General features: G+C 35.0%; 1 protein-coding gene across 6 annotated transcripts; it reads left to right on the top strand.

Moving 5' to 3' along the window:
• Positions 1-236: 236 nt before the first annotated feature.
• LOC106105466 (2-oxoglutarate dehydrogenase, mitochondrial) lies at positions 237-23,969 on the top strand. 6 transcript variants are annotated; one of them, XM_013285785.1, is made up of 23 exons: positions 237-371; positions 2,114-2,237; positions 2,736-2,870; positions 4,661-4,811; positions 5,041-5,108; positions 6,412-6,529; positions 10,870-10,948; positions 11,578-11,754; positions 13,358-13,506; positions 13,897-13,982; positions 14,270-14,449; positions 14,678-14,858; positions 15,487-15,705; positions 16,219-16,412; positions 16,725-16,978; positions 17,269-17,381; positions 18,099-18,286; positions 18,584-18,677; positions 20,074-20,266; positions 20,756-20,893; positions 21,224-21,388; positions 21,798-21,899; positions 22,362-23,969. In XM_013285785.1, exons 2-23 carry the CDS (start codon positions 2,151-2,153, stop codon positions 22,459-22,461), a joined length of 3,171 nt encoding a protein of 1,056 aa, XP_013141239.1. In that variant the 5' UTR covers positions 237-371; positions 2,114-2,150; the 3' UTR covers positions 22,462-23,969. The 6 variants fall into 6 exon arrangements, with proteins under 6 accessions (XP_013141239.1, XP_013141237.1, XP_013141240.1 ...); XM_013285783.1 differs by lacking the exon at positions 6,412-6,529 and adding an exon at positions 7,588-7,720; XM_013285786.1 differs by lacking the exon at positions 6,412-6,529 and adding an exon at positions 9,290-9,392.
• Positions 23,970-24,962: the final 993 nt, after the last annotated feature.

Genomic DNA, 24,962 nt, shown 5'->3' on the forward strand with positions numbered 1-24,962 from the left:
TCTGAAATGCAACACCTTTTCAATGCTTTTTGTCCATGATTTCGTTGACGTAAAATACAAGAAGAGTTAGAAAGCACTTACCAAAATTAAGGGAAATAGAAGTTAACATCTAAAATGTTCAATTTGTAAAAGTGTACTAAAATAAAATGTGTGAAGGTATTTCATTTTCCCGTGAAAATGTTTTATCATTTTCTAAAAGGGCAGCATCGAAGCTGTGTCTATAGTGAAAATTTTGTCTTTGTCTGTGGTGTAGTGTGGAGGAAAGAGAAAAGTAGAAGCACGAAACGATCGAGAAAGATGTTTGATATTTTCTTTGAATTATTTTAAAAATTGATTGGTTTGCGTGAGAACACATTTCGGTTGTAATAAAGGTAAATGTTATTTTGTGCCTAGGAATTAGTAATATTTATTTGCCGAAAGTTAGTTTTAACATTAAATTCTCTTACAATTAAATTTGCACATTTCATTTCGTACGCAATAGAAAGGAGTGAGTTATATAACCTTGAATCACGGGATCTTACTATTGATCAGTACTAGGTAAAATACAATTAGATTCCAGGTAAGAATTTTTAATATCAATGAAATACGTAATCGAGATTGACGTTACAATTTGTTAAGGTTGCGTTGCACCTAACGATATCAATGACATTCCGATAAGGGAGTAATTTACTGAACATAAATTATCTTAAACTTAATAATTCTTTTTAACATTATTGTTTTTCCTTGTAATTTTTATGTTATCCTAGTTATTGTAAACTCGAAGGTTAAATTTAGATTTGTACCAGTAACCTTGAATATACCATGGCGTGCGCCAAGTTCTCGCATTGGAATATACCAGATTTTTAAAAATTACTGAATTGATATTTTATAGAATCTTAATTTTCTCCATAACGTTTCGAATTTTTAATACTTTATTTATTATCAATGTAGGCTATATATTATAATAATGATAATCCAATAAGTATTAATCTAATTCTGTTCTCTAGGCTTACAATTGTAATTGTTTATAAAATGAACAGGCATAATTGTATTGCAAGTAAAAATTATATCTCAAATTTCAATTTTATCTTATGATTATATGATTTATAAATCTTATTTTATTTTAATATGTAAAGCATTTAACAATCTTAACATTATTTGCATCTGAATGATGTTTAAATGATTTTTTTAATAAAAATTACATACTAAACTTTTGTCTTGTTAGTTATGTAATATATTTTTAAAAAATCCTTTTACTAAATGTACATTTTACCATAACCACTTCTAAGAATACAACAATGATCTGTTCATTTTTTAAATATGCTGTTATTATTCATCTTTTCCTCTTTTTAAATAAAATGTAATTTGTATTAAATCTTTTTTATTTCTTGCATTGCGTAGTGTTTTATATTCCTTTTATTCTCTTGTAACACATTATAAGTTAGTGTTACACTGCAGTTGAATTTGCTTCTTGTCACAGCGCCAATTAAACTAGTGCAATGATATTACTGACCTACATTTAGACTGCATAATTGAATTTTATCTAACAACCATGGCATACTTGAACAATCTATTGTTATTTTCAACTTGTCTGCTTAATTGTACAAAATGTGAACTCTGAACAGTTTGCTTTTTATAAATATCTTTTACTGGCTGTTTCTCTTGTCTTCGCCGGTGTGAAAAAAAAATTCAAATTATAGGTTATGTTACTCAATGATAGCATAGCTTTATAATAGTGCGAATTTTTGAATTTGGTCCAGTAGTTTTTAAGTTATTTCAATACATACAAAAATACTGAAATACAAATCATTCCTCTTTATAATATTAGTATAGTTTTTTACTACATATAGTATATTTAAATCATATATGATAATTCTTAAATCCTAATTGAATGAAAAAAATGTTAAAGCTCTCAGTTTTAAGTGGCAATTGTATCTGTAAGCTTTAAAGTGTTTTTTGGGAAGAACCCAACAGTGTATTTTGATATTAGTTCTTTAAAATGGTTTTCCTTAGTTGAAGGAGGAATCTGCAGTCCTTTAAATATTGAACCTTATCTAGTTTTTCTGATGTAATGAAAAAGGAATGATCTCTTTGACTTTTGATAAAAAATTTATAACATTAATTTTGTCCGCAGATCCATTTTATTAAAAATTACATAGACAGAAACAAACATGCATCGTGCAAGAATAGTGCTTCAAACATCTAACAAATTAGGCAACGGCGAGAGATTTGCGTCATGGCTTTTAAACAAACCACAGGTGAGTTATAACCAAGATATTGCTTGAAGTGTAGGGAGCAAGTTAATTAATATCCTCTTAATTATATTGTGCAAATGTCACATTTATCACAAAAAAAAAATCATAACGACTTCCAGACTATGTTCTACATCTGTGTAATATTTAATTAAGATCTGTAAATCAGTTTTAGGTTACCAAACATCCATCCAAAACATATTATTTTGTGAAAATATAAGAAACTGCAATTCATGTTATTATTATAATAAAAGTTAAGCCATTATCTTTTCTCATATTAACTTTACAGAGCCAAGCCCCCTAAATTGATAACAAATTATCTTTGAGTGGTGCAATAATTGTTATTGTTTTTCAATATCGTCTACATTACCATTGAAGATACTGCTATGACATTTGTATGCTGTCCCTATTTTTTCAAAGAAAATGAAAGTGACGACAGTAATTGTATACAAGATGATGAAAATATACAGTTATGTAACATTAATGTAAAATGTTTCTATACAGAGTGCTGCTGTAACAGTAAACGCCCAAAGGCTGAAGAGTTCTACAGCAGCAGAACCATTCCTTAATGGTTCCAGCTCCGCCTATGTTGAGACTATGTACAATGCATGGCTCTCAGACCCCAACTCTGTGCATGCGGTGAGTGATAATTTTATCTGTAGCAATATACAGGATGTTCAATAATTATAGCTACTGGCTTTCACCCGCGTCTCTGTCCGCGTGGAATTGAAAAAAAAGGAAAAGTAAGTGGACTATGTGTTCTTACAAACTATCCTCTACATATATGCCAAATTTCATCAAGATCTATTCAACCTTTAAGGCAATTCAGACAGACATCCATATATCTATCTATCTTACTATCTTAACTTTAGCATTTATAATACTAATAAGAATAAGTAAGATAGAAATCTGCAAATTCTAAAAATTTTGTACATAATTTCTTGGTTTCTTGTATGTTTATTATCTAGCTTAGTAGACTAATGTTTTGTAGAAGTACAAATAAATAAAAGCAAAATTCCATAACAGTTAGGTAACTTTCGTTCTCAGTTCCTCTCATAATGATTCTTATATCAAAAGCTAGAAATTTGATATAGACATAAACATCTCAATATTAAATTATTTCTCGTCTCATTGTTGTCTAGACCTATTTAATAACAACAATCTATGAATAGAAAACCTATTTAATTGCTTATGTAATAGAAATTAATTACCATTGTAATTGTTTCAAGTATATAATAAATTTTATTAGGTACTTTCACTTTCAAATAGGAAGGGTGTAGTCCCCGTATTGTTCCACTTTTGTCTCATTCATAAACAATTGAGGTTTCTGTACTTTTGTCCCCTTCTAGCTAATATTAAGATTTTGAATTTAAGATAACTGTTATTTATAATGGGTTTATAACATGTTAACTAGGTCGTCTATATATTTTTAATGTTATCGAATATTTGGAATTGTAGAGGTGCAAATGTAACACTTAAAATATGTAGACTTTACTTATTGTAACAACATTCATCGATTTTCTTATTCTTCATTAATTAACGCCTATTGTTTTAGTTCAAATATTGTGTGATGTTATTCATTTGTCTTTTACTTACTTGTGGTGTAATTTTAGTATGAATAAAATTATCGCAGGAATTAGTTATGACGAGTATACTAGATCTGTTATATTCCCTAAACCTAGAAGTATGTATTATTTTAATAAATAAGCATAATTCATAACAAGAATATTTTTATAAATTTAAATTATATCAATATTAAGATGACAAATAAAGTTTAAGAAAACGAAATTGTTAAATCGTGCAAGGTTAATTTGCTGATGTGCACTAACAGTATCCAGTTATTACTTGCTCGGTTGTGGTTGCGGCGCTAATCCGCTAACAAGTTCGTCCACATGATGACATTGTGTCGCCTCATGACGAGAGTACAAAGCCAAGGACGTTTGTCAAATATAGTAGAAGAATTTAATTTCCTTCCCATTCAGAATCGAATCTCATACGTCCTTCAAATAAAGGTCCTTCATTCAACAATGTTGTTTTATGGAGAAATTCTCGAAAGTGCTTATTCCGTATTGTTTGATAACGTCAATAAAGTTTGATAATAATTGATAAATGATATTCTAAAAACGTAACATTGGTAAATACTGCAATCATGATTGCTCGGTATTATACATTTGCCCAGTCATGTTTGGGGTTCCCCGTATGAAATATAACGTTGTTTTAGTGAAAAATCCTCTGCTAAAGATTTTTTATGGGAGTAAAGGTACGATTTACGTACTTCGGGATTTTAAGAATATTACTAGAAAATACTGCTAGATGCTTAATAAATCATATTGTTTGCGTTATCTCCTTGTGGCAACATCGTAGTATATTTGTTATGTACTTTACGTAATACTACGTAATGTTGAGTCATTTTATTATTTGGTGCATAGTCTTGGGACGCGTTCTTCCGCAATGCGACCGCGGGCGCGCAGCCCGGCGTCGCGTACACCCCGCCGCCTAACTTAGCGCCTTACGCCAAGAATGAGGTGCCCCTCACGTCACTCGTTCCCGCCTCCGCCGGTATGCCATCCATCGCATCAGGTAATATCGATTTTCATCAATCGAATTATTCGATTATATTATGAATGGCCAGATGTATGGTTCCGTAATCATAATTTTAATTCTTGTAGGATTAAATCTTGTTGACAAGAGTCTGTATTCTTGTCTTTTGAATAGCATGATGACATAAATTACTGGACCTGGTTGATTATAAAGACGAGAGGAGAATCTTATAGGTTAATAGTATTTAACTAGAGTAATGATTCCTCAGGTTCTCCCATCAATGAAAAAATCATCGACGACCACTTGGCCGTGCAGGCGATCATCAGAAGCTACCAGGTGAAAACTTTACCATTTCATACTTACACGAAAACTCGCTATACAATTTATTATTTTTTGCACAGTTTCTTTAGTCTCGATCCGATCCCGTTTAGCTAATGGAGTCAGTCATTGTAATTATACACCATCGTTAATATCTATGGTCTAGATACAGCTAGATTTATTTTGTGTACTTGTTTTTAATCTAAATTATTTACAATTCATTAAAAGCTGTAAAAAATTGCTAAAAGACTTGAATAACAAGAATAAGTTTCCCCTTCCTATAAGTTAATTTCTCCTTAAATGATTTAATTACTTTAAATTATATTCAATTTCATAGTCGTCTATATTAGGGTATTGGTAATCGAAGTTAAATTGATTTTTTGCAATGGAACATTTCAAATAGCTAACATCATGTATTTGGCGACTTGCACGGACAATGTCGAGGTGCACATTTATGTGCTAAATGGAATATTGGTTATATGTATTTACTATTTAGTGATGCAATTTATAACAAAGGGTGTGAAAAGGATGAAGTATCGTACTGTCTCGTTCGTTGAGATATGAACTCAATGTCGTACTTGTACCTATCTACCTAATACACTAGTAAAATTTCCATAATGACTATAAATGCTATACGTTTATAAAAGGAGGTTAGGTTATTGGTATGATTACGACATTGGGGATAGGGAAAAGGCCGAATTAACACGTTAGTATTATTTGGTATTGCAATGTTTTTCTTATATTAGATTTGATTGCTGTGCGACCCGGCGACACATCCCTTACGAAGTCAACCAACGTACTAGAATTTATATTGGTACCATTAAAAATTGATACAATCAATGTATCAAAATAAATCGTTTACTTCCTGTAGTTATTTACCCTTTTAATTTACAACATGAAACATATCTAAATAATGATTATCAGAAAGAACCAGTAGAATGTATTTTTTTTGTTTTTTGGAGTTCTTTAATAACATAATCTTTTGGTTAGATTTCCTTAAAAATGGAGTTGAGGCTTTAAGGAAATCTAAAGTAAACGTATTTCCCTGTGCATAATAAATTAAAAGCAGTAGCTTGGAACTGGTTTTGGTTCCAGGATACGTCACATATTCTAGCTACAACAGACTGAATCATTCGAGTTTGCATATTGGTATTTTATATTCTTAATAGTCAATTGTTTATTTGAGTTCATTTTGTCTTGGACTCGAAGCTTTTCTTCAGTTAAAACTGTATCAGGTCTAGTCCATTGTAAGTTGGTGTATCAGTCGCCTGGTCGTACAGTGAGATAGTTGTGGGTAAACGATGTGGGGGGTACGTGGCAGGCTCGCGGTCACTTGGCGGCGGACGTGGACCCCCTCGGCATCACCACGGCCAACCTGCCCGAACTGGGCATGCGCGCCCCAAGCTCCGAGCTCATCATGAGGAAATATTTCAATTTCGGTACGCGGAACCATCGGAACCTCGACCAAGAGATGAGACGAGTACAATCGTTTGATAACGCCCCAAAGGTTTGCGTCGTCACCGTATGGACTGACCGATATATCTTTGAAATGCCATCGTCACCCTCGATATAGCGATCCCCTGACATTTCAATATACTACTGCTGAATTGTTCGTTCTACTTTAGTCATTAGTTGGTCAGACAATAGTTAATTATAACCAGCAAAATGTTGCATCAGATTATCAGTTAACAAATTTGACAATACAACTTTTAATAGTACATTGTTTCCTTAGTAGGATTAATTATCCAAGAGAAAGTAAAGAAGTCTCAGATAGAAATAATTTAGAAATGAAGCTATTTTTGTCCGAAAGTTTGTACGGTGGTGACGCATTCCGATGTTGTACTGACCTTTCACTGTTGCGTTGCGTGTCGCGTGTTGCGTTTTAATAAATACGATATTATTGCATACATTTTGTATTAACATACAATAACGTTATATCAAGTATTGTACTCGTGTTACTGGAATGCCCTATTGAGAGCTTTATAAATCATTGGGAAACAAACGGGTGTCTGAGACTGCGCATGTATGTGATAATATTGGAATAAGAATTGAACTAATTTGTTTGCAGTAGATGTTCAAAGTAGCGTAGCTGTTAATCGAGTTATTCGTAAATCATAAACGCATCACTTTGAGACATCGCATTAAATTACTTTCATTATTCATAGGAGATTCGAAACTAACGGACCGATTTGAAAAATTGCTAGTCTCAACTCTCACGCTGTATTTCTTTCCTTTATCTATTTGTATTATTTTTAATTAATTACCAGTTTAGTCACTAATTTTACCCAAGTTTATGAAATAACAAATCTTATATGCCTATTATTTTAAACATACTTTTCTTACTAACATAAGGGTAAGTCGCCAAGGCGTGTTGACTGTTGTCGAATTATAAAAAAAAACGAAAGTCAGCAGTGTTAACTGTTGCCGATAAAAGAACAGTTGCAATTGGCGTTTGCTGAGTTTTGGGTAAATCTTTTGGATTGTTCCCGCGATTCAGTCTCGGGGCCACCTCGTGGCGCGACTCGATCCCCTGGGCATCGTCACCGGGGACCCGGTCTCGAGCGGCGAGTGGCACGGCGGCCTACGCGCCTTCGCCACCGAGGCCGTCATTAGACAACACGTGCGATTCGGTATGACCCAAACACCTATTGCCTTTCAGGGTTATAATAGGATATTTCAAAATTGTACGATATTCGGAATTTAGGGTCCGATTGGAGCTTTTCAATTCTTAGTATCTGTTACTTGGCTTTATTCAGGGTTAAATTAAAAATTACAAAACATCCGTACATTAACATACGATGGCGATTACGATAGACAATAAAATAAGGACTGAATAATTTGTTTAAATTTGGTTCTTAAAGCAAAGTGTAATTCTTTTGTTTGTTATATAGTTTTTAATATCTTTTTCTTCTAAATTGGTTGGCATAGGCTTTGGATGCACAAGTTATTTTCTCTCTGAATCTGAGATGTTTCGTCTGAAGACTTCGGAGGTCGTTTGTCACTGCTGTTGGTAGTTTTAGTACCGCTTCCTTTTGGTGTTTGGTCGTAGATTAGATAGTAAATCACTGTACCCATCGAATGGTGCTTGGGAAATTAATTATGTTTATGAACAAGCAATTTTTTAAATATCGGATAGTTAAATAGTTTAAATTTTAATAAATTATTCTTCGATCAAAGTACACAGTTAAATAAAACTTTAAATGTTACTAATAATTGATGTTAAATTTGAGACTAGCTTTTTGAAATATACGGTCATTATTGACATCTAACTAAATAAATATTAGCTGATTTAAAGTAACAAACTCATTAATATATAGTGTTCATAAAGTTTTAATCAATATAATTTTTATTTAATTTCGCTTGTATATATGTATGTTTTATTTTTACTAACGCTAAATTAATCATATTCCTTTACTAGTGAAAAAGGTTAATAGGGAATATCTAGATTATCGTATTTTCAATTTTATAATTAAATATACGGTTAATAGTAAATTATATATTCTCGATGATTGATAAAGGTATGACAATCATATTGTAATTGCACTTATAAAATTCTAAATATAATATACCCTAGAATGGAATTTTTAAATCAAAGAATCGATACAAATTTTACTTCGAGAAGTTCTGGGGATTCTTATCACTGATCTTTTTAGGGTCTATTATGTTGTGATTACTCCAGTGCTTTTATTGTATTTAAGTCGGTTGTGTTATACCTTAGTTATAGTTCGGTCGTGTACACTATTGATAGGACTGTAGAAATGAAAATAATTTCTTCCCCTTAACAATAACCAGTTTGCATATTAGTAACTAATTTATGTATTTATGTGGCTAACATTGCAATTATATTCATAGTTTAATATATAATTTGTAAGCTATATGTTGACATGTTCACACTACACAATACGGTTTACAGACATACATTGATATTACGAAGTTTTTATTAACTTGATAAAAGTTCTATGGTTTATTTTACGGTACTTTTTTCATACTTGTATTGGGTTATTTCGCGTGTAATCTGATCTGACTAAACGCGGTGTTTGTACAATCAAAAAAATTAAAATGCGAGACATTAATATTCTTTCTTTGAATCTATTTCTTTGTATCATTTACGCTTGTTTTTTTTACTATTCTTGAAAGTATAACACGTAACACGATTTTAGTTTTCTTCCGCATACTAAGTATAAACTAAAAAACAACAGATCCGAGGACATCATATAGCGAAACTCGACCCATTGGAAATAGCAAACCACGAATTGGCCGATAAAAATCCTCGGGAGGTGATACACAACAGCTACAGGTTTGGTAAGAAGCGACAACCCCGGCCGCTCGGACACCACGTGTAGTTATGGCTCTATTAGACATGTCCTAAATAATAAGGCTGCCAGTTAAATCATTAGTATCACAATGTACAAGAACTTCTCGAAAATGAACCACTTTATATAGAACAATAGTCGACAAGAAACACCTTCTGTGTTTTCAGCATAGAATTTGATTTTTTTTTTATATTATGAGGTGGCAAAAGAGCAAGCGGCCATCTCTATCCGTCGAAATGGTGAAGCGACTACTGCCCATAGACATCTGCATTTACAGATGGGTTGCCTACTCATATTCACGGAAGAAGAGACGCACATAAACAAGATATTTTCCCTTCCCATGCGTCTCTTCCGCCGTCAAATCCGCTTTTCCTTCCCATCCCTTTCTCTTAAGAAAGGGTGCAAACGAAGATATTTTGATAAAACCTCTCTATAATACAGTGACTGTAGATTGACAGACATTGAATATGAAGTTTAAATAGTTTTGATTAGCGACAAATAACATCATTACAGAAGACACGATTCGTTGTACTTCATAAAGTTTCATTTTAAAGTTGGTATATTAAATGTCGTTAGGTTGAATAGCATAGGCCACATAGGATCAATTGAACATTATTACGTTCCGAGATTTTCCTTATTCCAACACGTAGATATGATGTTTGTTGTAATTGTCAAATTGTAATAGTACTGTAAATCTGTAGTAATAGTACTGTAAAAACCGTTGGCAGCCTTAATTATTTGTTTTTTGTTGCATTACTTTTTTTAATTTATACCGACGCCATAACTACAGAGTATAGTGACGTATTGCACAAAACCCTGGGCACGCACGCCATTAACTGTGTTCATATATTTCTGTATTCATATATTTCTACGTATTGCATGACATCATCATGTGGTAACATATTTATATCTCAATTTTGTGCATGAGTCAACATTTTACATCAATTAATTTCTAAAGCATGTTATAGTATTATATATTTATTCGATTGAGATATTATTGTATGGGTTCATACCGTATATCAATCATATATGTATATTTGTATGTTATGGACGTGGTACGGTTTTAACAGGCGCCGGCCTTGACAAGAAGTTTCTCGGCCGATGTTGGGCCACGGCCAGAGAATTGTTTCGTCAATCGCATCAATCTTTATCATGGCTCCTTTTTGTTTTCACACAATTGGACTTTGGACGGGAACAATTACGTATAACGTGAATATTAATTGTAATGGATGTCAAATTGTATAAGGGTTGTGTTTATAGTTTTTAAGGTATACTTGATAGTGGTTTATTTTTAGATTATCATGAATTCTCATCTCGTATGCTAGTAAAGGGATATGATACATGTACTTTTCGATCTTGCCGCTTTTTATGTGCTTGTCTCTTTTGCTGCATTTTGATGTTCTTATTTTCTTATGGTGTTTATCTTCTGTGATCTTCATACTCTTATAAGACACTTTATGTTTTAGATGAAGCCGACATGGACAGAGTTTTTAAACTCCCTTCGACTACTTTTATCGGAGAAAAAGAAAAGGCTTTGCCACTTAGGTAAGTTCTCAATTTACTAAGAAAAGCTGCTGCTCGATTACGATTATTAATTCAACAAGTTTTATCTTAAAGTTTTGAGCACAATTTAAATATCCTAGTGCAGACGCAATAAAAATTTAAGATAATGTTAGAATGTAGTTATGTGTGTGAAAGTGGATAAGATATCATTCTACACAAATGTGCCGAGGACGGCAGAGAAATAAACGACAAAATTGATTGTTTTCTCAAAGCACGAAGAACGACGCACATTTTATGTTATCTTGTTTACCGTAAAGCTAAACGAGTCGGTGTCAATGTCAGATATTTTAGTATCATATGATATCCCAGATTCTTGTATCGCGTTGTTTTGACTGGAGCACGGCAATGTCTTTCATTGCGGGTCATACACAAACGGACATATCCAGTAATGGACTGGATATGGTCGCTTGAAAATGAGTCGGTTTAAATCGGTTTTGGTAATACACCACTGTTGACTCATGTGCTCCTGGTAGTTAACTTTTGTTTGTTTATTATTATGCATATTTATAGCAGCCCTGCATTGTTTATTTTAACAAAGATTATTCATGTCCTAGACTAGAATATAGGTATGTCGGTAATAAATATTTATGTATGTTTTTATTGTCTCTTAGGGAAATCTTGAACCGTCTAGAGGAAGCTTACTGCAATAACATCGGCATTGAGTTTATGTTCATCAACTCGTTGGAGCAATGCAACTGGATCCGACAGCGTATGGAGCCGCCGAATGTCACCAAGATGAGCCCCGACCAGAAGCGTTTGATCCTTGCTCGTCTCACCAGATCTACAGGGTGAGGGTTCTTTATACTGTTTGGAATATCATATTGTCATAGTCATCTTGGTTACTAGCTAATTTAATATCGCCAAAAACCTTCAATTTTCACTTTCAAGTATGGACTGTTCAAATTTAATAGACCAATTTATCAATATTTTATCGGTTATTTGTGACATTGGTTTATATAGATTAGATACAACTAATCAGATTTTCGTATTTGACAATGTCACGGTTAGCTGATAGATACATCAGTTGTCACCAAAACTATTGTTTCCCGTTCAGATTAGATAAGTGACGCTAATAGTTTAGCGTCTTTATGTTGTTTGGATATTATTATAGTGTTTGCTTAGTTTGTTACACTAGCCCGATACGACTGGCTATCTCTAAAATTTTTTAAGGTGAAAACAATGGTTTTAACAGTGACGGTATTATTATTTACAGTAAAACATTATTGTTAATTATTTATAGTGAAACTACGAAACAATAGCAACACAAATAAATAAACATTTTTATGGTGAATATAATTGGTAGTTGTAATTTAAACGCGCTGGGTATTCTTGTGGGGAATCCCGATGTGGTTTATCGTAACGTTAGGAAAAATTGTTACGTAATATTTTTAAATACATCTCTAAAACGTAATTTACGTGTATAATTTGTCTATTGTTTAACAGCTGACGTCATTAGTCTAATGACATTCAAAAAATGACGTCATCTCGAATCCAAGTTGATTTGATCATAACAATTTTTTCTTTAGTGTAGTTGGAAAGGGTAATGAAAATGTTGAATTAAAAAATAAATAACTTTTTGTCATAAAATAACGTGATATTTTATTCAAGTTATTTATCAACTTGATTATCGTAATGTTTGCTTTGTTGTAAATAATTTTTTTTTACTTCACCTTTGTTTTTGCTTAATGCTACGCCCTTCAAGGTAATTATTCGGTACATTGATAACAAATTGAGTATAGTATGTCATTGTTACTCTATAAAAAGCAAACCTAATTGTAATATTTTTTTAACAGAAGGGTCTCCCCTTATTATTGACTAGCTGTTGCTCGCGAGTTTGCCCGCGTGAATTTATAGTAATATAGTAAAAAACATAGCATATGTTACTCAGTGATAACAGCTTTTTAATGGTGTAAGATTTTTTGTAATTGGGCCAGTACTTTTTGAGTTATTACAATACATAAAAAATTACAAATCTTTCCTTTTTATAATGTTGTAATGAAATCTTTTGAGAACTACTTTCTTAAAACGTAGTACATATTTGTTTCTTAAAATGAAACGTCGATTGTTTTCGCGATGCTTAGAGCCGACCTGGCAAATAGTTCATTAAATTTTTGGCACGTTGTTTTTGGCTTGTTAACCAACTTTCTTTTTACCATAATACTATTTATATTGTGTTACAATTTAACACTACTTACACTATCATTTGAAAGTGTAATGAAAATTTAGGCCCTGTCCCACCACTGGCTGATAGAGGTTCAGATAGCTTAAAAATGACGTCACTGTCTGATAAGGGAACAAAATCCGACATTTCCATCACATATTTTACACGTTAGATTGTTATTAGACAATTTACAATTTGGTGGGACCTACCCTTATTCTTATTTCTTCCAGTTTCGAGAACTTCCTGGCGAAGAAATGGTCGTCAGAGAAACGTTTCGGTCTCGAGGGATGCGAGATCCTTATCCCCGCAATGAAACAGGTCATCGATGTATCTACAAAGCTGGGAGTTGAGTCTATCATTATGGGCATGCCGCATAGAGGTAAGAATGTTTGCAATTAACTGAATATTATTATAGATTTTAATGTGCAAGGAATCCAGTGCAACTAGTATTGTAACTTCAATCTTTTGTATCTGTTTATATAACCTTTTTAGTTGTAAAAAGGTAAGCTACATACATATACAATTTAGTAAATGTGCTGAATATTACTTCTTACTAATCTTCTTTCTTATATAAATGCGAAAGTTTAGATGGATGTTTGTTAGAGTTTGTAGCCTAAACGGCTGAACGGAACTCGACGAAATTTGGCAAATATGTAGTGGATAGTTTGGAAGAACACATATGTAGGCTTCTCCCTTTTTTTAAATTCCACGCAGACGGAGTCGCGGGCGAAAAATAGTCATAAATATTTAGTATATTTTTGTATTACAGGACGTCTGAATGTGTTGGCCAACGTGTGCCGCAAACCTCTCCACCAGTTGTTCACTCAGTTCGCTGGACTCGAGGCTGAAGATGACGTAAGTTGCTAGTATTTTTATCATAAAAATTTATTTTTATATCCTAAAGACAGAAAAGATGAATTATCTGACATTAACTGTATAGATTGAAGAATTGAAAAATGTTTTGTGAAAGCTATGACCAAATGCCTTTCAATAAGTTTTAATTTTTTTTAAATTATGATAAAATTTTCCCTATAAGTTTATCAGCGGAAGTCGTTACTTTCGTCACAAAAATTGGTATTTTTACATGTCTTATTTCCATTTCTCGTAAATTCTTCATTAATTTTTCGTTTTTATGTTAAAAGGGTTCCGGGGACGTGAAATACCATTTGGGTACATACATCGAGCGCCTGAACCGCGTCACCAACAAGAACATCCGGCTGGCGGTGTGCGCCAACCCCTCCCATCTAGAGGCCGTGGACCCCGTGGTGCAGGGCAAGACCAGGGCCGAGCAGTTCTACAGGGGAGACAATGAAGGGAAAAAGGTATTTACACAATATATCTATACTATAATAATAAAGCGTAAACACACACTTATTTGTTGCCTAAGATGTTAGAAATTACAACATATTTTTGAATAATTTTTTTTTTTTTTTAATTAAAAAAAAAAAAAATTATTATACCTAATACATACTGTTCCGACCCTCCATAAGGGATAAGGGCAAGTTGCTGAAGAATTTGGTAGGACTGACTTCTAAGTTGTTTGTGTTAAGGTGATGTCAATCTTGCTGCACGGCGACGCGGCGTTCGCGGGCCAGGGCGTGGTGTTCGAGACGATGCATCTGTCGGACCTGCCTGCCTACACCACGCACGGCACCGTGCACATCGTCGTCAACAACCAGATCGGCTTCACCACCGACCCCCGGCATTCGCGCTCCTCCGCATACTGTACAGGTACGTTCATTACAAACACATGCCAGCCATGCAAGTAGCTAGCACGATATATGATTTCGTAGCAATTATTACACGTAAGTTGTAGGAGGCGTTGAGAAGTGTACAAAATATACACGTCTCGTCTTAAACGTTTTCGTTACGTCATTAGCTAACATGTGCCAGTAACTGGCATGCCTGTTTCTATTCCCTTCTATTGTAAAGTATTGCCAGCCTAATCTATAATTAATGTTAAAGTTGTCCAATTAAAGAAATCAGAGTAAAGAATTGATCATAAGAATGTCGGGATTTATCTTGGAAATCACAGTAAAGGAAAACGTGATGCAATCTAGACATCTGCAAAGAAATTTAAAGATATGTATGAAGAAAACACACTTGGACAAGATGCTTCACTGTAGCTTAGTAAAATTTTACTTAGGGTAATCTCCGTGTCCCTTAATGGGGACGTAGTGATTATCATACCAATAGCGAAAGTTAAAATGCATGTCTAAGTTTGTAGCCTAAACTGAACGGATTTCGATGAAATTTGTCATAGAAGTAAAGAATGGTCTGTAAGAACACATAGACTTATTTTAATTCCACGCGGAGTGCAGGCGAAAGCTAGTAAAAACTAAAAAACCCCATTGTACAGACGTGGCTCGCGTGGTGAACGCGCCGATCTTCCACGTGAACAGCGACAACCCGGAGGCGGTGATGCACGTGTGCAACGTGGCGGCGGAGTGGCGCGCCACCTTCCACAAGGACGTCGTCATCGACATCGTCTCCTACCGCCGCAACGGACACAACGAGGTCGACGAGCCCATGTTCACGCAGCCCCTCATGTACCAGAAGATCAGGAACACCAAGCCCGGTAACTATCACCGATCCTCACACAATACATGACTCTAATTAAAATTAGTGGTATTTTTGACAATAATTTGACCATATCTTACTAATGTTATAAATGCGAAAGTTTAGATAGATGGATGTTTGTTGAAGTTTGTAGCTTAAACGGCTGAACGCATCTCTGTGAAATTTGGCATAGATGTTAGTGATACATAGTGAAGGGTTATTCTAGAAGAAACTTTATTTTTTCAATCCCCACGGACAGAGTTGCAGGCGAAAACTAGTAGTGAATCTGTCGGAAAATACGTAAATCTTACACGGATATGAAAATGGTTCGTTTTTGATACTGCAGGGAGTGCTAGTGAGCTATCACAATTTTTATTTGACTTATGCCCACTTTGATCAGATATCCTTCAGATTATCTCGCATAATTTCATTATTGACATATTTAATGCAACTAAAATTTCAACGGAGGTTTAAATCTCAAGGTGAGTTAATGGTATAAATCATTAACAAATGTAATATTTTGTGTTTTCAGTATTGGAGAAGTACGCGGACCAGCTGATCACGGAGGGCGTGGTGACGGCGGAGGAGGTGAAGGACGTGAGGGACAAGTACGACAAGATCTGCGAGGACGCGTACAACCAGGCCAAGCAGGAGACCCACATCAAGTACAAGGACTGGCTCGACTCGCCCTGGTCCGGATTCTTCGAGGGCAAGGACCCGCTCAAGGTAGGAACGTAGCTACTGACTTTGAAACTTTTTTCTGAAAATAATATAAAATTAACAGTAGAATTCGCAACAGTATTAGATGATGCATAGATTGCTGGATCTCAATTTCTAAAAAAAGAGAATAAATACCCGCAAGGTCCCTCCCTTGCGTAAATATATTTTATTTTATTGACTACAGATAAAAATTTATTATTACGTTAGTATGTGGTATAGAGGAATGGAAAATATCTTAGTATAAGCTTTGCTCTATTTATTAAATTTATTTCACAATGTTTTTAATTGTTAATGCTTTAATAACTAACCTATGATCAGATGTCCCCGACGGGCGTGGTGGAGGAGACGCTGGTGCACATCGGCAAGCGGTTCTCGTCGCCGCCGCCCAACGCCGCGGAGTTCCAGATCCACAAGGGGCTGCTGCGCATCCTCAAGTCCCGCATGGAGATGGTGGAGAACCGCACCGTGGACTGGGCGCTGGCAGAGGCCATGGCCTTCGGCTCCCTGCTCAAGGAGGGCATTCACGTGCGCCTCTCCGGAGAAGATGTGGAGAGAGGCACCTTCTCGCACAGGTAAGTTTTCAACACTTCTTATCGTCTTTTTAATTAAATTTTTCAAAGCTAACAAGGGTAGAATCAATCAAATCTCACTTCATACTGATATTATAAATGTGAAGGTTGGATGAATATATGTTTGTCACTACTTATTTTTAAAAAGGCTCGACGGATCTCGAAGGTATTTTGCGCAGATTTAGAAAATAACCCAAAAGTCTACATAACGTCATTTACTACTTTTTTCATTCTGTGCGAAGGAATTTGCGGGATAAAGCTAGTGTTTTATATGTAATGGTGTTTGTTCGCAGACATCACGTGCTGCACCACCAGAAGGTGGACAAGGCGACGTACTGTGCGCTGGCGCATCTCTACCCCGACCAGGCGCCCTACACCGTCTGCAACAGCTCCCTATCCGAATACGGTCAGATAGTAACCTTATTATACCTTTACAAACTTAGATATCTAGGGTAACTCTTCACCAGAATTACTTAAAGACTACTTCTAGCAACTTCTAGAAACAACAAAAAACGTCAGAGGTATACCAACCTTACTTATTTAATATAGTTATATAACTAGCTGCAGTATTAGTTTGTTTGCTTATCTGTTAGAAGATTGCTATTAAACGAATTATATAGAACGTATTCCATAGACTTGTTTACATCTAATTAGGTTGAGGTCGAATACTGAAAAGTCGTTTAAATATGTAACAGCGTCTTAAATGATAAGACCACGCTTGCAAATTTCTTACAAATTTTGATGTCTATGTGATTGTAAATAGCGTTTACGAAGCAAACTATTATAGATTTGAAATCAGCCCAGTAGTTTTTGAGTTATTTCAATACATACAAAAAACAAATCTTACTTCTTACTAATATTATAAATGCGACAGTTTAGATGGATGGATGGATGGATGTTTTTTAGAGTTTGTAGCCTAAACGGCTGAACAGATCTCGACGAAATTTGGAACAGATGTAGAGGATAGTTTGGAAGAACACATAGGCTATTCACTTTTGTTTTCTTTATTCCACGCGGATGGAGTCGCGGGCGAAAGCTAGTTATAGTATAAATTCCTTTCAGTATTTGGCCGATAGTAATTCTGTAAGTTGTCCATGTGTTAAATGAATATTGTGCTGCGCAGGCGTGCTCGGCTTCGAGGTGGGGTACTCGGTGACGAACCCCAACGCGCTGGTGCTGTGGGAGGCGCAGTTCGGGGACTTCAACAACGTGGCGCAGTGCATCATCGATCAGTTCATCTCCAGTGGACAGGCCAAGTGGGTGCGCCAGTCCGGCATCGTGCTGCTGCAGCCGCACGGCATGGAGGGCATGGTATCTATCTATACTAAACACAAACTACTTTGTGGCGTAAGATGTCGGCAATCACACCATATTTTTGAATAATTCTTTCTTTAATAACAAGCCTTTCACTTACGAAATGCTTTATACTATATATTTTCACGCTATTAAATTTAGGGAGTAAATAAATTGGATAAAAAAACGTAATGTAAGAAAGGAACCATAATCTACAAGCTGTTAACATCAAGGAAGTAAGATTGCCATGGTCTGTCATGATGTCATGTCAAAAAAAATGTTATTTTTGTTATTAATATTGAATAATATTGTTAGGGACCGGAGCACTCGTCGGCCCGGCTGGAGCGCTTCCTGCAGATGAGCTCCGACGACCCCGACTACATGCCGCCGGAGAGCCCGGACTATGAAGGTAAATTATAACACATTGAATAAAATTGTAACCACGTAATTAACTTAAACATTAAGACCACTAAAACCAGACAGGCGCACTATTCTTAATTATTCCCGAATGACATTGACAGCTGTCATAAGGCCGATCTAGTGTTGCTACATACAAACATAGTATTTTCCATTATATAGGCCTAATTTAAGTCCCTTTCTCTTTACCATCCTTTTCTTATAAGGATAGGTTGGGAAGAGGAAGTGGATTTGACGGTGGAGGAGATGCATAGGAAGGGAAAATATCTTTATGTGCGTCTCCTCTTCCATCGTATAAGGGTAGGCAACGCATCTGCAATTGCGGATGTCTATGGGTAGCGGTCGCTTCGCCATTTTGGCGGTTTCAGGTGGTCGCTTGCTCGTTTGCCACCTAATGTTATAAAAAAAATACAGTTTATATTATTAGTTTTGTGGCATATAAATGTAAACAAATTTATCATATCATTAGGTTAAGACGATCGTAAAACGCTGTTAAAACCGTAATTACATAAGTGTGGATTAAGATTACAGTTATATCACTATTAGGACCAATTAAGGTCAAGTCTCTTAGTAATTATGATTGTAAACAATATTACGAAGATAACAATAATAATTGATTATGAAGTGCATTGTAAAGTACAGTTTAACACTTATAAAATAAAGTTCATATTGTAACGCTATTAAATTTTGGGGGTAAATCAATTGGAAAAAACCTTCATGTGGGAAAGGGACTATAAACTATAAGCTGCCAACATTAAGAAATCAAGGTTATTATGTACATACATTATTATGTATATACAGTAATTTTAACATTTGCAATTGAGAAATTGTTAAATGTAAACAAAAAAATATATTTTTTATAATTACATGCCGATTACGTACCACGAGACCAGCTAGATAATTATAACTGAACTAACTTTCGCCCGCGACTTCGTCCGAGTGGAATAAAAAAAAACAAAAGTGATTAGCCTATGTGTTCTTCCAGACTATCCTCTACATCTATACCAAATTTCATTTAAATCCGTTAAGCCGTTAAGGATACAAACTCTAACAAACATCCATCCATCTAAACTTTCGCATTTGTAATGTTAGTAAGATTATTAAGTAATGTTTATTCATTTACTTTATTGAAACTTAATATTGCAGATCACATATAAGCACCAATAGCCTAATGGTTTGGATTACGGACTACCGATCTTGTGGTCGAGGGTTCGAATCCCGCCATTTGATTATTGTAGTGAACCACATCCTAGCATAAGCCTAAAGCTTAGTTGGAATGGTTAAAGAAAATATTAGTAAATTAACAAAAATCTACTAATATTTTTATTAAAAAAAAATATTTAACAAATGTCATTGTTTATATAATTTATGTTTATTTGTATGTGCAGTTCGGCAGCTGCACGACAGCAACTGGATAGTGGCGAACTGCTCGACCCCCGCGTCGTACTTCCACATCCTGCGGCGGCAGATCGCGCTGCCCTTCCGCAAGCCGCTCATCCTCATGACGCCCAAGTCGCTGCTGCGCCACCCCGAGTGCAAGTCCTCCTTCGACGACATGAACGACGGCACCGCCTTCAAGAGGTCACTACACTCTTACTAACTACAAACACTTCTAACTGACCGTCTGTAGCGGGTTTAAGATGATATTACTATATATACTAGTTACAGGGTTTTTAAGGTTTTGGCTTCATTTTACGTTCATAAAACTGTCGCTTACGCAAACTCTCCTTTAAAGATAAATATTTGTTTGATAAACATCCCTCACAAAATAAGAAAGAAAACCGAATACATAGGATAAACTAATGTAAAATTAATTTTTTTAGCTATAAAAAGATGGTATGAAACTCAAAATATCATATTTTAATTTTAATTGACAGTAATACATACGAAAGTATAGATGGATGGATGATTGTTGTATTTTGTAGCCTAAACGGCTGAACGAATTTCGATGAAATTTGGTGTAGGTGTAGATAGTCTGGCAGAACACATAGGGCTACACAATTTTGTTTCTTATAATTATACGCGGACGGACGTAAGCTCGTAATAAAATAATTGTGATGACGTGATCAGAGTGATCCCGGAGGAGGGCCCGGCGGCGCAGAACCCGCAGAACGTGCGCAAGCTGGCCTTCTGCTCCGGCCGCGTCTACTACGACCTGCTGAAGGAGCGCCGCGAGCGCGGCCTCGACAAGGACATCGCTATTGCCAGGTGCGTTACATATACACATATACACGAAGCGTCACTTTGTATTATAAATGCAAGTTACTACATTATTCAAAACTTCTTCAATTATCTCAATAAAAATTTTCACATATGTAGAACGATCGGGAAGAACATATAGAACATGTAGAACATATACTAAAGTATTCCATAATTCCCCGCGGCGATTTCATGAGAAAATCTAATATGTAAAGAGGTTATTCAGTGTAACATCAAGTTCAGTGTATTGCCTAAATTAGTTTTGTATCATGACAGTATCACAGAAATCAGTGATTGAATTATTAAATTTAAATTAATAAAGTATATGTTTTTATGTAGAGTGGAACAGATCTCCCCGTTCCCGTACGACCTGATCAAGGCGGAGGTGGCGAAGTACCCGAACGCGCAGCTGGTCTGGAGCCAGGAGGAACACAAGAACATGGGCTCCTGGAGCTACGTGGAGCCACGTTTCCGCACCATGCTGCAGAACCACAAGCAGATCAGGTACCTCCCCCCCACACCCACACATACACCTACCATACAAATCTGACAACTGCCATAAAAACATTCATAACAACTGAGATAATCGTTGTACAAGCTTTACAGTTGTTTTAACATTCATGAATTAACATCTTACTAATATTATAAATGCGAATTTGGATGGATGGATGTATGGATGGATGTTAGAGTTTGTAACCTAAAGGCTGAAGGGATCTAGAGGAAATTTGGCATAGATGTAGAGGATAGTTTGGAAGAACACATAGGCTCCTTAACCATTTTTTAAAATTGCACATGGAGACGCGGGCGAAAGCCAGTTTCACAATAAATACGACAGGGTTCTAGCAAATAAAGTTTGGGAAATGTATTGAATTCAAATATGATGTGGGTTTACCTGATTGGCAATATGTTGCAGGGCAAAGTCCCAATCTGGGGGCAGTTGGCTAAGCCAACTGCTGGGGCAGTCTCAGCCAGCCCCCACTGGCGGCACCTCGCACTCGGTGCCCAGATACATTAGGTGAGATACATAGCGACTTATGGTTTATTCACAATGCTTTTATGTTCTGTCGCTTTTGTATGGGGCTGGCTGGGATTTTTTTACTATCTTTATTTTTTTGCACCATTTATTTTAAGCAAAATATTTGAAAAAATAAGGTTTTACTACACATCAATCTGACACAATCCCTACCTGTTTCGATAATGGTTACTTTCATAAGACCAGCTAGCAATTTCGTAATATTATAAATGCAAAAATTTAGATGGATGGGTGGATGGATGAATGGATGGATGGATGATTGGATGGATGGATATTTGAAAGAATCTAGAACCTAAACGTTTTAATGGATCACCATGAAATTTGGCGTAGAACAAAGTCTGGAAGAAAACACGTTTTTTAACTTTTTTTTTAATTTAACAAGGACTGAGTCACTCATGAGCTCATATTAAAATAAATATTAATTCAGTTTGTACGTTATTTCAGCTACAACGGTCGCGCCACGGCCGCGTCGCCCGCCACCGGCTCCAAGGCCGCTCACAACAAGGAGCTCAAGAATCTACTCGACGAGTTCTGCGTACTTTAAACGAAAACAACCTCGAAATTATACACAATAGATAAACCACCGCCATCGAACACTTTTTCATTAAATAAGCCGATTTTGTTATATGGTTACCTCCAACCGAAATGTTTTGATATCGCATCGTTCGCTGTTAAAAATTTTCTAAATGAAAATTTTATTTAAAACACGTTCCTCCACTGGCGATATGTTTACGTTTTTTGTATTTTTTAAATGTTACTGTCAGTATTTTGCAACAATTCTCTTCACGTTTAGGTAGATTAGATAAAAAATTATTTATTTATTTAATTGTAGCATAATACGTGATACGTAGCGTTTATTTAATTCTTAGATCAATTCCGTTCGTAGTCACCTTAGTATTGGATTTAATGTTTATGTTGCTAGATTTTTTTTTTGTAAATACAGAATTAATAAACTGTTGTAGACAAACATTGTCATGTAAGAGTTTTAATTATGTTGCTCCTAGTCTGAAAAATGTTCAGCTTGCAATTTAATACACTTGTAGAATTTAAAACTAAAAAAAGCTTGATTAATAATGTCCAATAGACATTAAATAAATGTCGTGAAAATTTGTAGCGTATCAAAATTATTTAAAAACTCGTATGACGATATTACATTTGAGATATTTTTAGTTTTAAACGAAGCTGGAGTTTACAAAGATAATTTTTTTTTAGATGATTTGAAACTTGTAGTGAATATCTCTTGATGCTGTAGTGATGTAGTTACCGCCATTATGGCTTATTGTAAGGACTAACACCAAATCTAATATCTTCAAGGAAATTTCCTATAGTAGACTCGCCTTTTGGCCGGTTTTCATCATGCCAGTACAGTAGGACACTAACTTTAAATCAGCGCTATCGTATAACTAGTAAAGTGTAAACACTAACTAGGCGCCCAAGTGGTCCATGTCAGACCAACTCAACTGTCTTACTGTACTGGCTTAATGCAAACCAGACATGAACCTATTTGTAATAGTTTGAAATTTTTTAAGTCTCTAATATACCTTGATTATTTTGATTTATATTGCAATGTTAAAAAGCAAATTAGTGATATTTTTTAAAATTATTTTCGTAATATGTCTAAATATATTTTGAACTTTAAGAAATTTAGTTACTTGTCAAATCATATTGGAATATTTCTATTTCAGTTTGATAGGTAAATATTAATTGTTTTTTTTTAAGGCTTAATTTGTGTAAAAATTTCATGCGATAATAAATAGGTTATGGGCGTTGTCTTTAGTACCGTTGTCTCAAATACAAGTATTGTAAATTGTTAGTATCCTTCTCCCGCTGTATCACTCGCATGTATAAAGTGCACAGTTTTCTTAATTAGTGTACACGTGAAGTTTCTATGTTATCTTGTATTTTGGAAGTGGCTCGGGCGCTGGACGACTGACTGAAGCCGGAATGTTATGGTACGTATGGAAGGTAAATGTTTGACAGGTGAGACCCGAGCAAATTTATTGCTACGTATCTTAGTTATTACTTTACAAAATAAACGTTTATTCAAATTTATTATTGTTTCATTTCATCCCTATAAATGGTTTAGTTTTCCAGGTAAGGTAATGTTTTCATTCACCTAAACAAGCACTAACGAAATAATGTGTGCCTTAAGTTTTTAAAGCGCAGAATGGACTAGCTGTCGCCCGCGACTCTGCCCGCGTGGAATTAAAAAAAAAAAACAAGTGAATGTGAAACCCTATGTGTTCTTTCAGACTATCCTCTTCGTCTATACCAAATTTCACCGAAATCCGATCAGCCGTTTAGGCTACAAACTACAAACAAACATCCATTCCATAATATTAGTATGAATAATGATTGCAACAAGTCCTTGTGAATATATAAAAACACTTAACTGTTGCACGCGTGTTCGTAAGCGCAGGAAAAATAAAATAGGCCAAGTTACTCTTGCGCACTTAAGTTACCTTTTTATACAAGTCCCCTCGGTAAGTAGCTAGATATAACAAAAACAAATTATACAAAATTAAAATAATCAATTAGAAGTACCGCAAATCCATTTGTGTACGAAATGTAATTTTTTTCCAATACAGATTCCAATATACCCACTTAACTAAATATTTGTAAATAGGCGACGAAAAAAACCTTAAGACGACGGCGTGAAATTACAGACAACTCGATACCCGTTCTTTGTAATTAGTAGATGTTATCCGAGTACTAATTACTGGCAACAGGATATTGTATAAAGCTCAGACCTCAGTTGTAACAATACGTCTGTGTAAACTTTGTCGGGTAAGAAAACTTTTTATTGTAGTATTTTTAAATGAACCAAACTCACTCAGAGCTAAGCACGCAAGCAGTTTGTTTTTTAGAGAAGAGGGCAAACAAGCAAAAGCAAAGAAACAGTAGATGTATTGCCGATTACGATAGTATTAATTTTAAGTTTGTACTTTATCTACATTACCGTTTGTAAATATTGAATTATTCTGAGTGTGTCAATTGTTTCAAAGTAATTGCATTGCAAATGTTAATGCAAACATTTATACATTT

Source organism: Papilio polytes, unplaced genomic scaffold (assembly GCF_000836215.1).
Source record: "Papilio polytes unplaced genomic scaffold, Ppol_1.0 DF822845.1, whole genome shotgun sequence".
Classification (NCBI taxonomy): Eukaryota; Metazoa; Arthropoda; class Insecta; order Lepidoptera; family Papilionidae; genus Papilio; species Papilio polytes.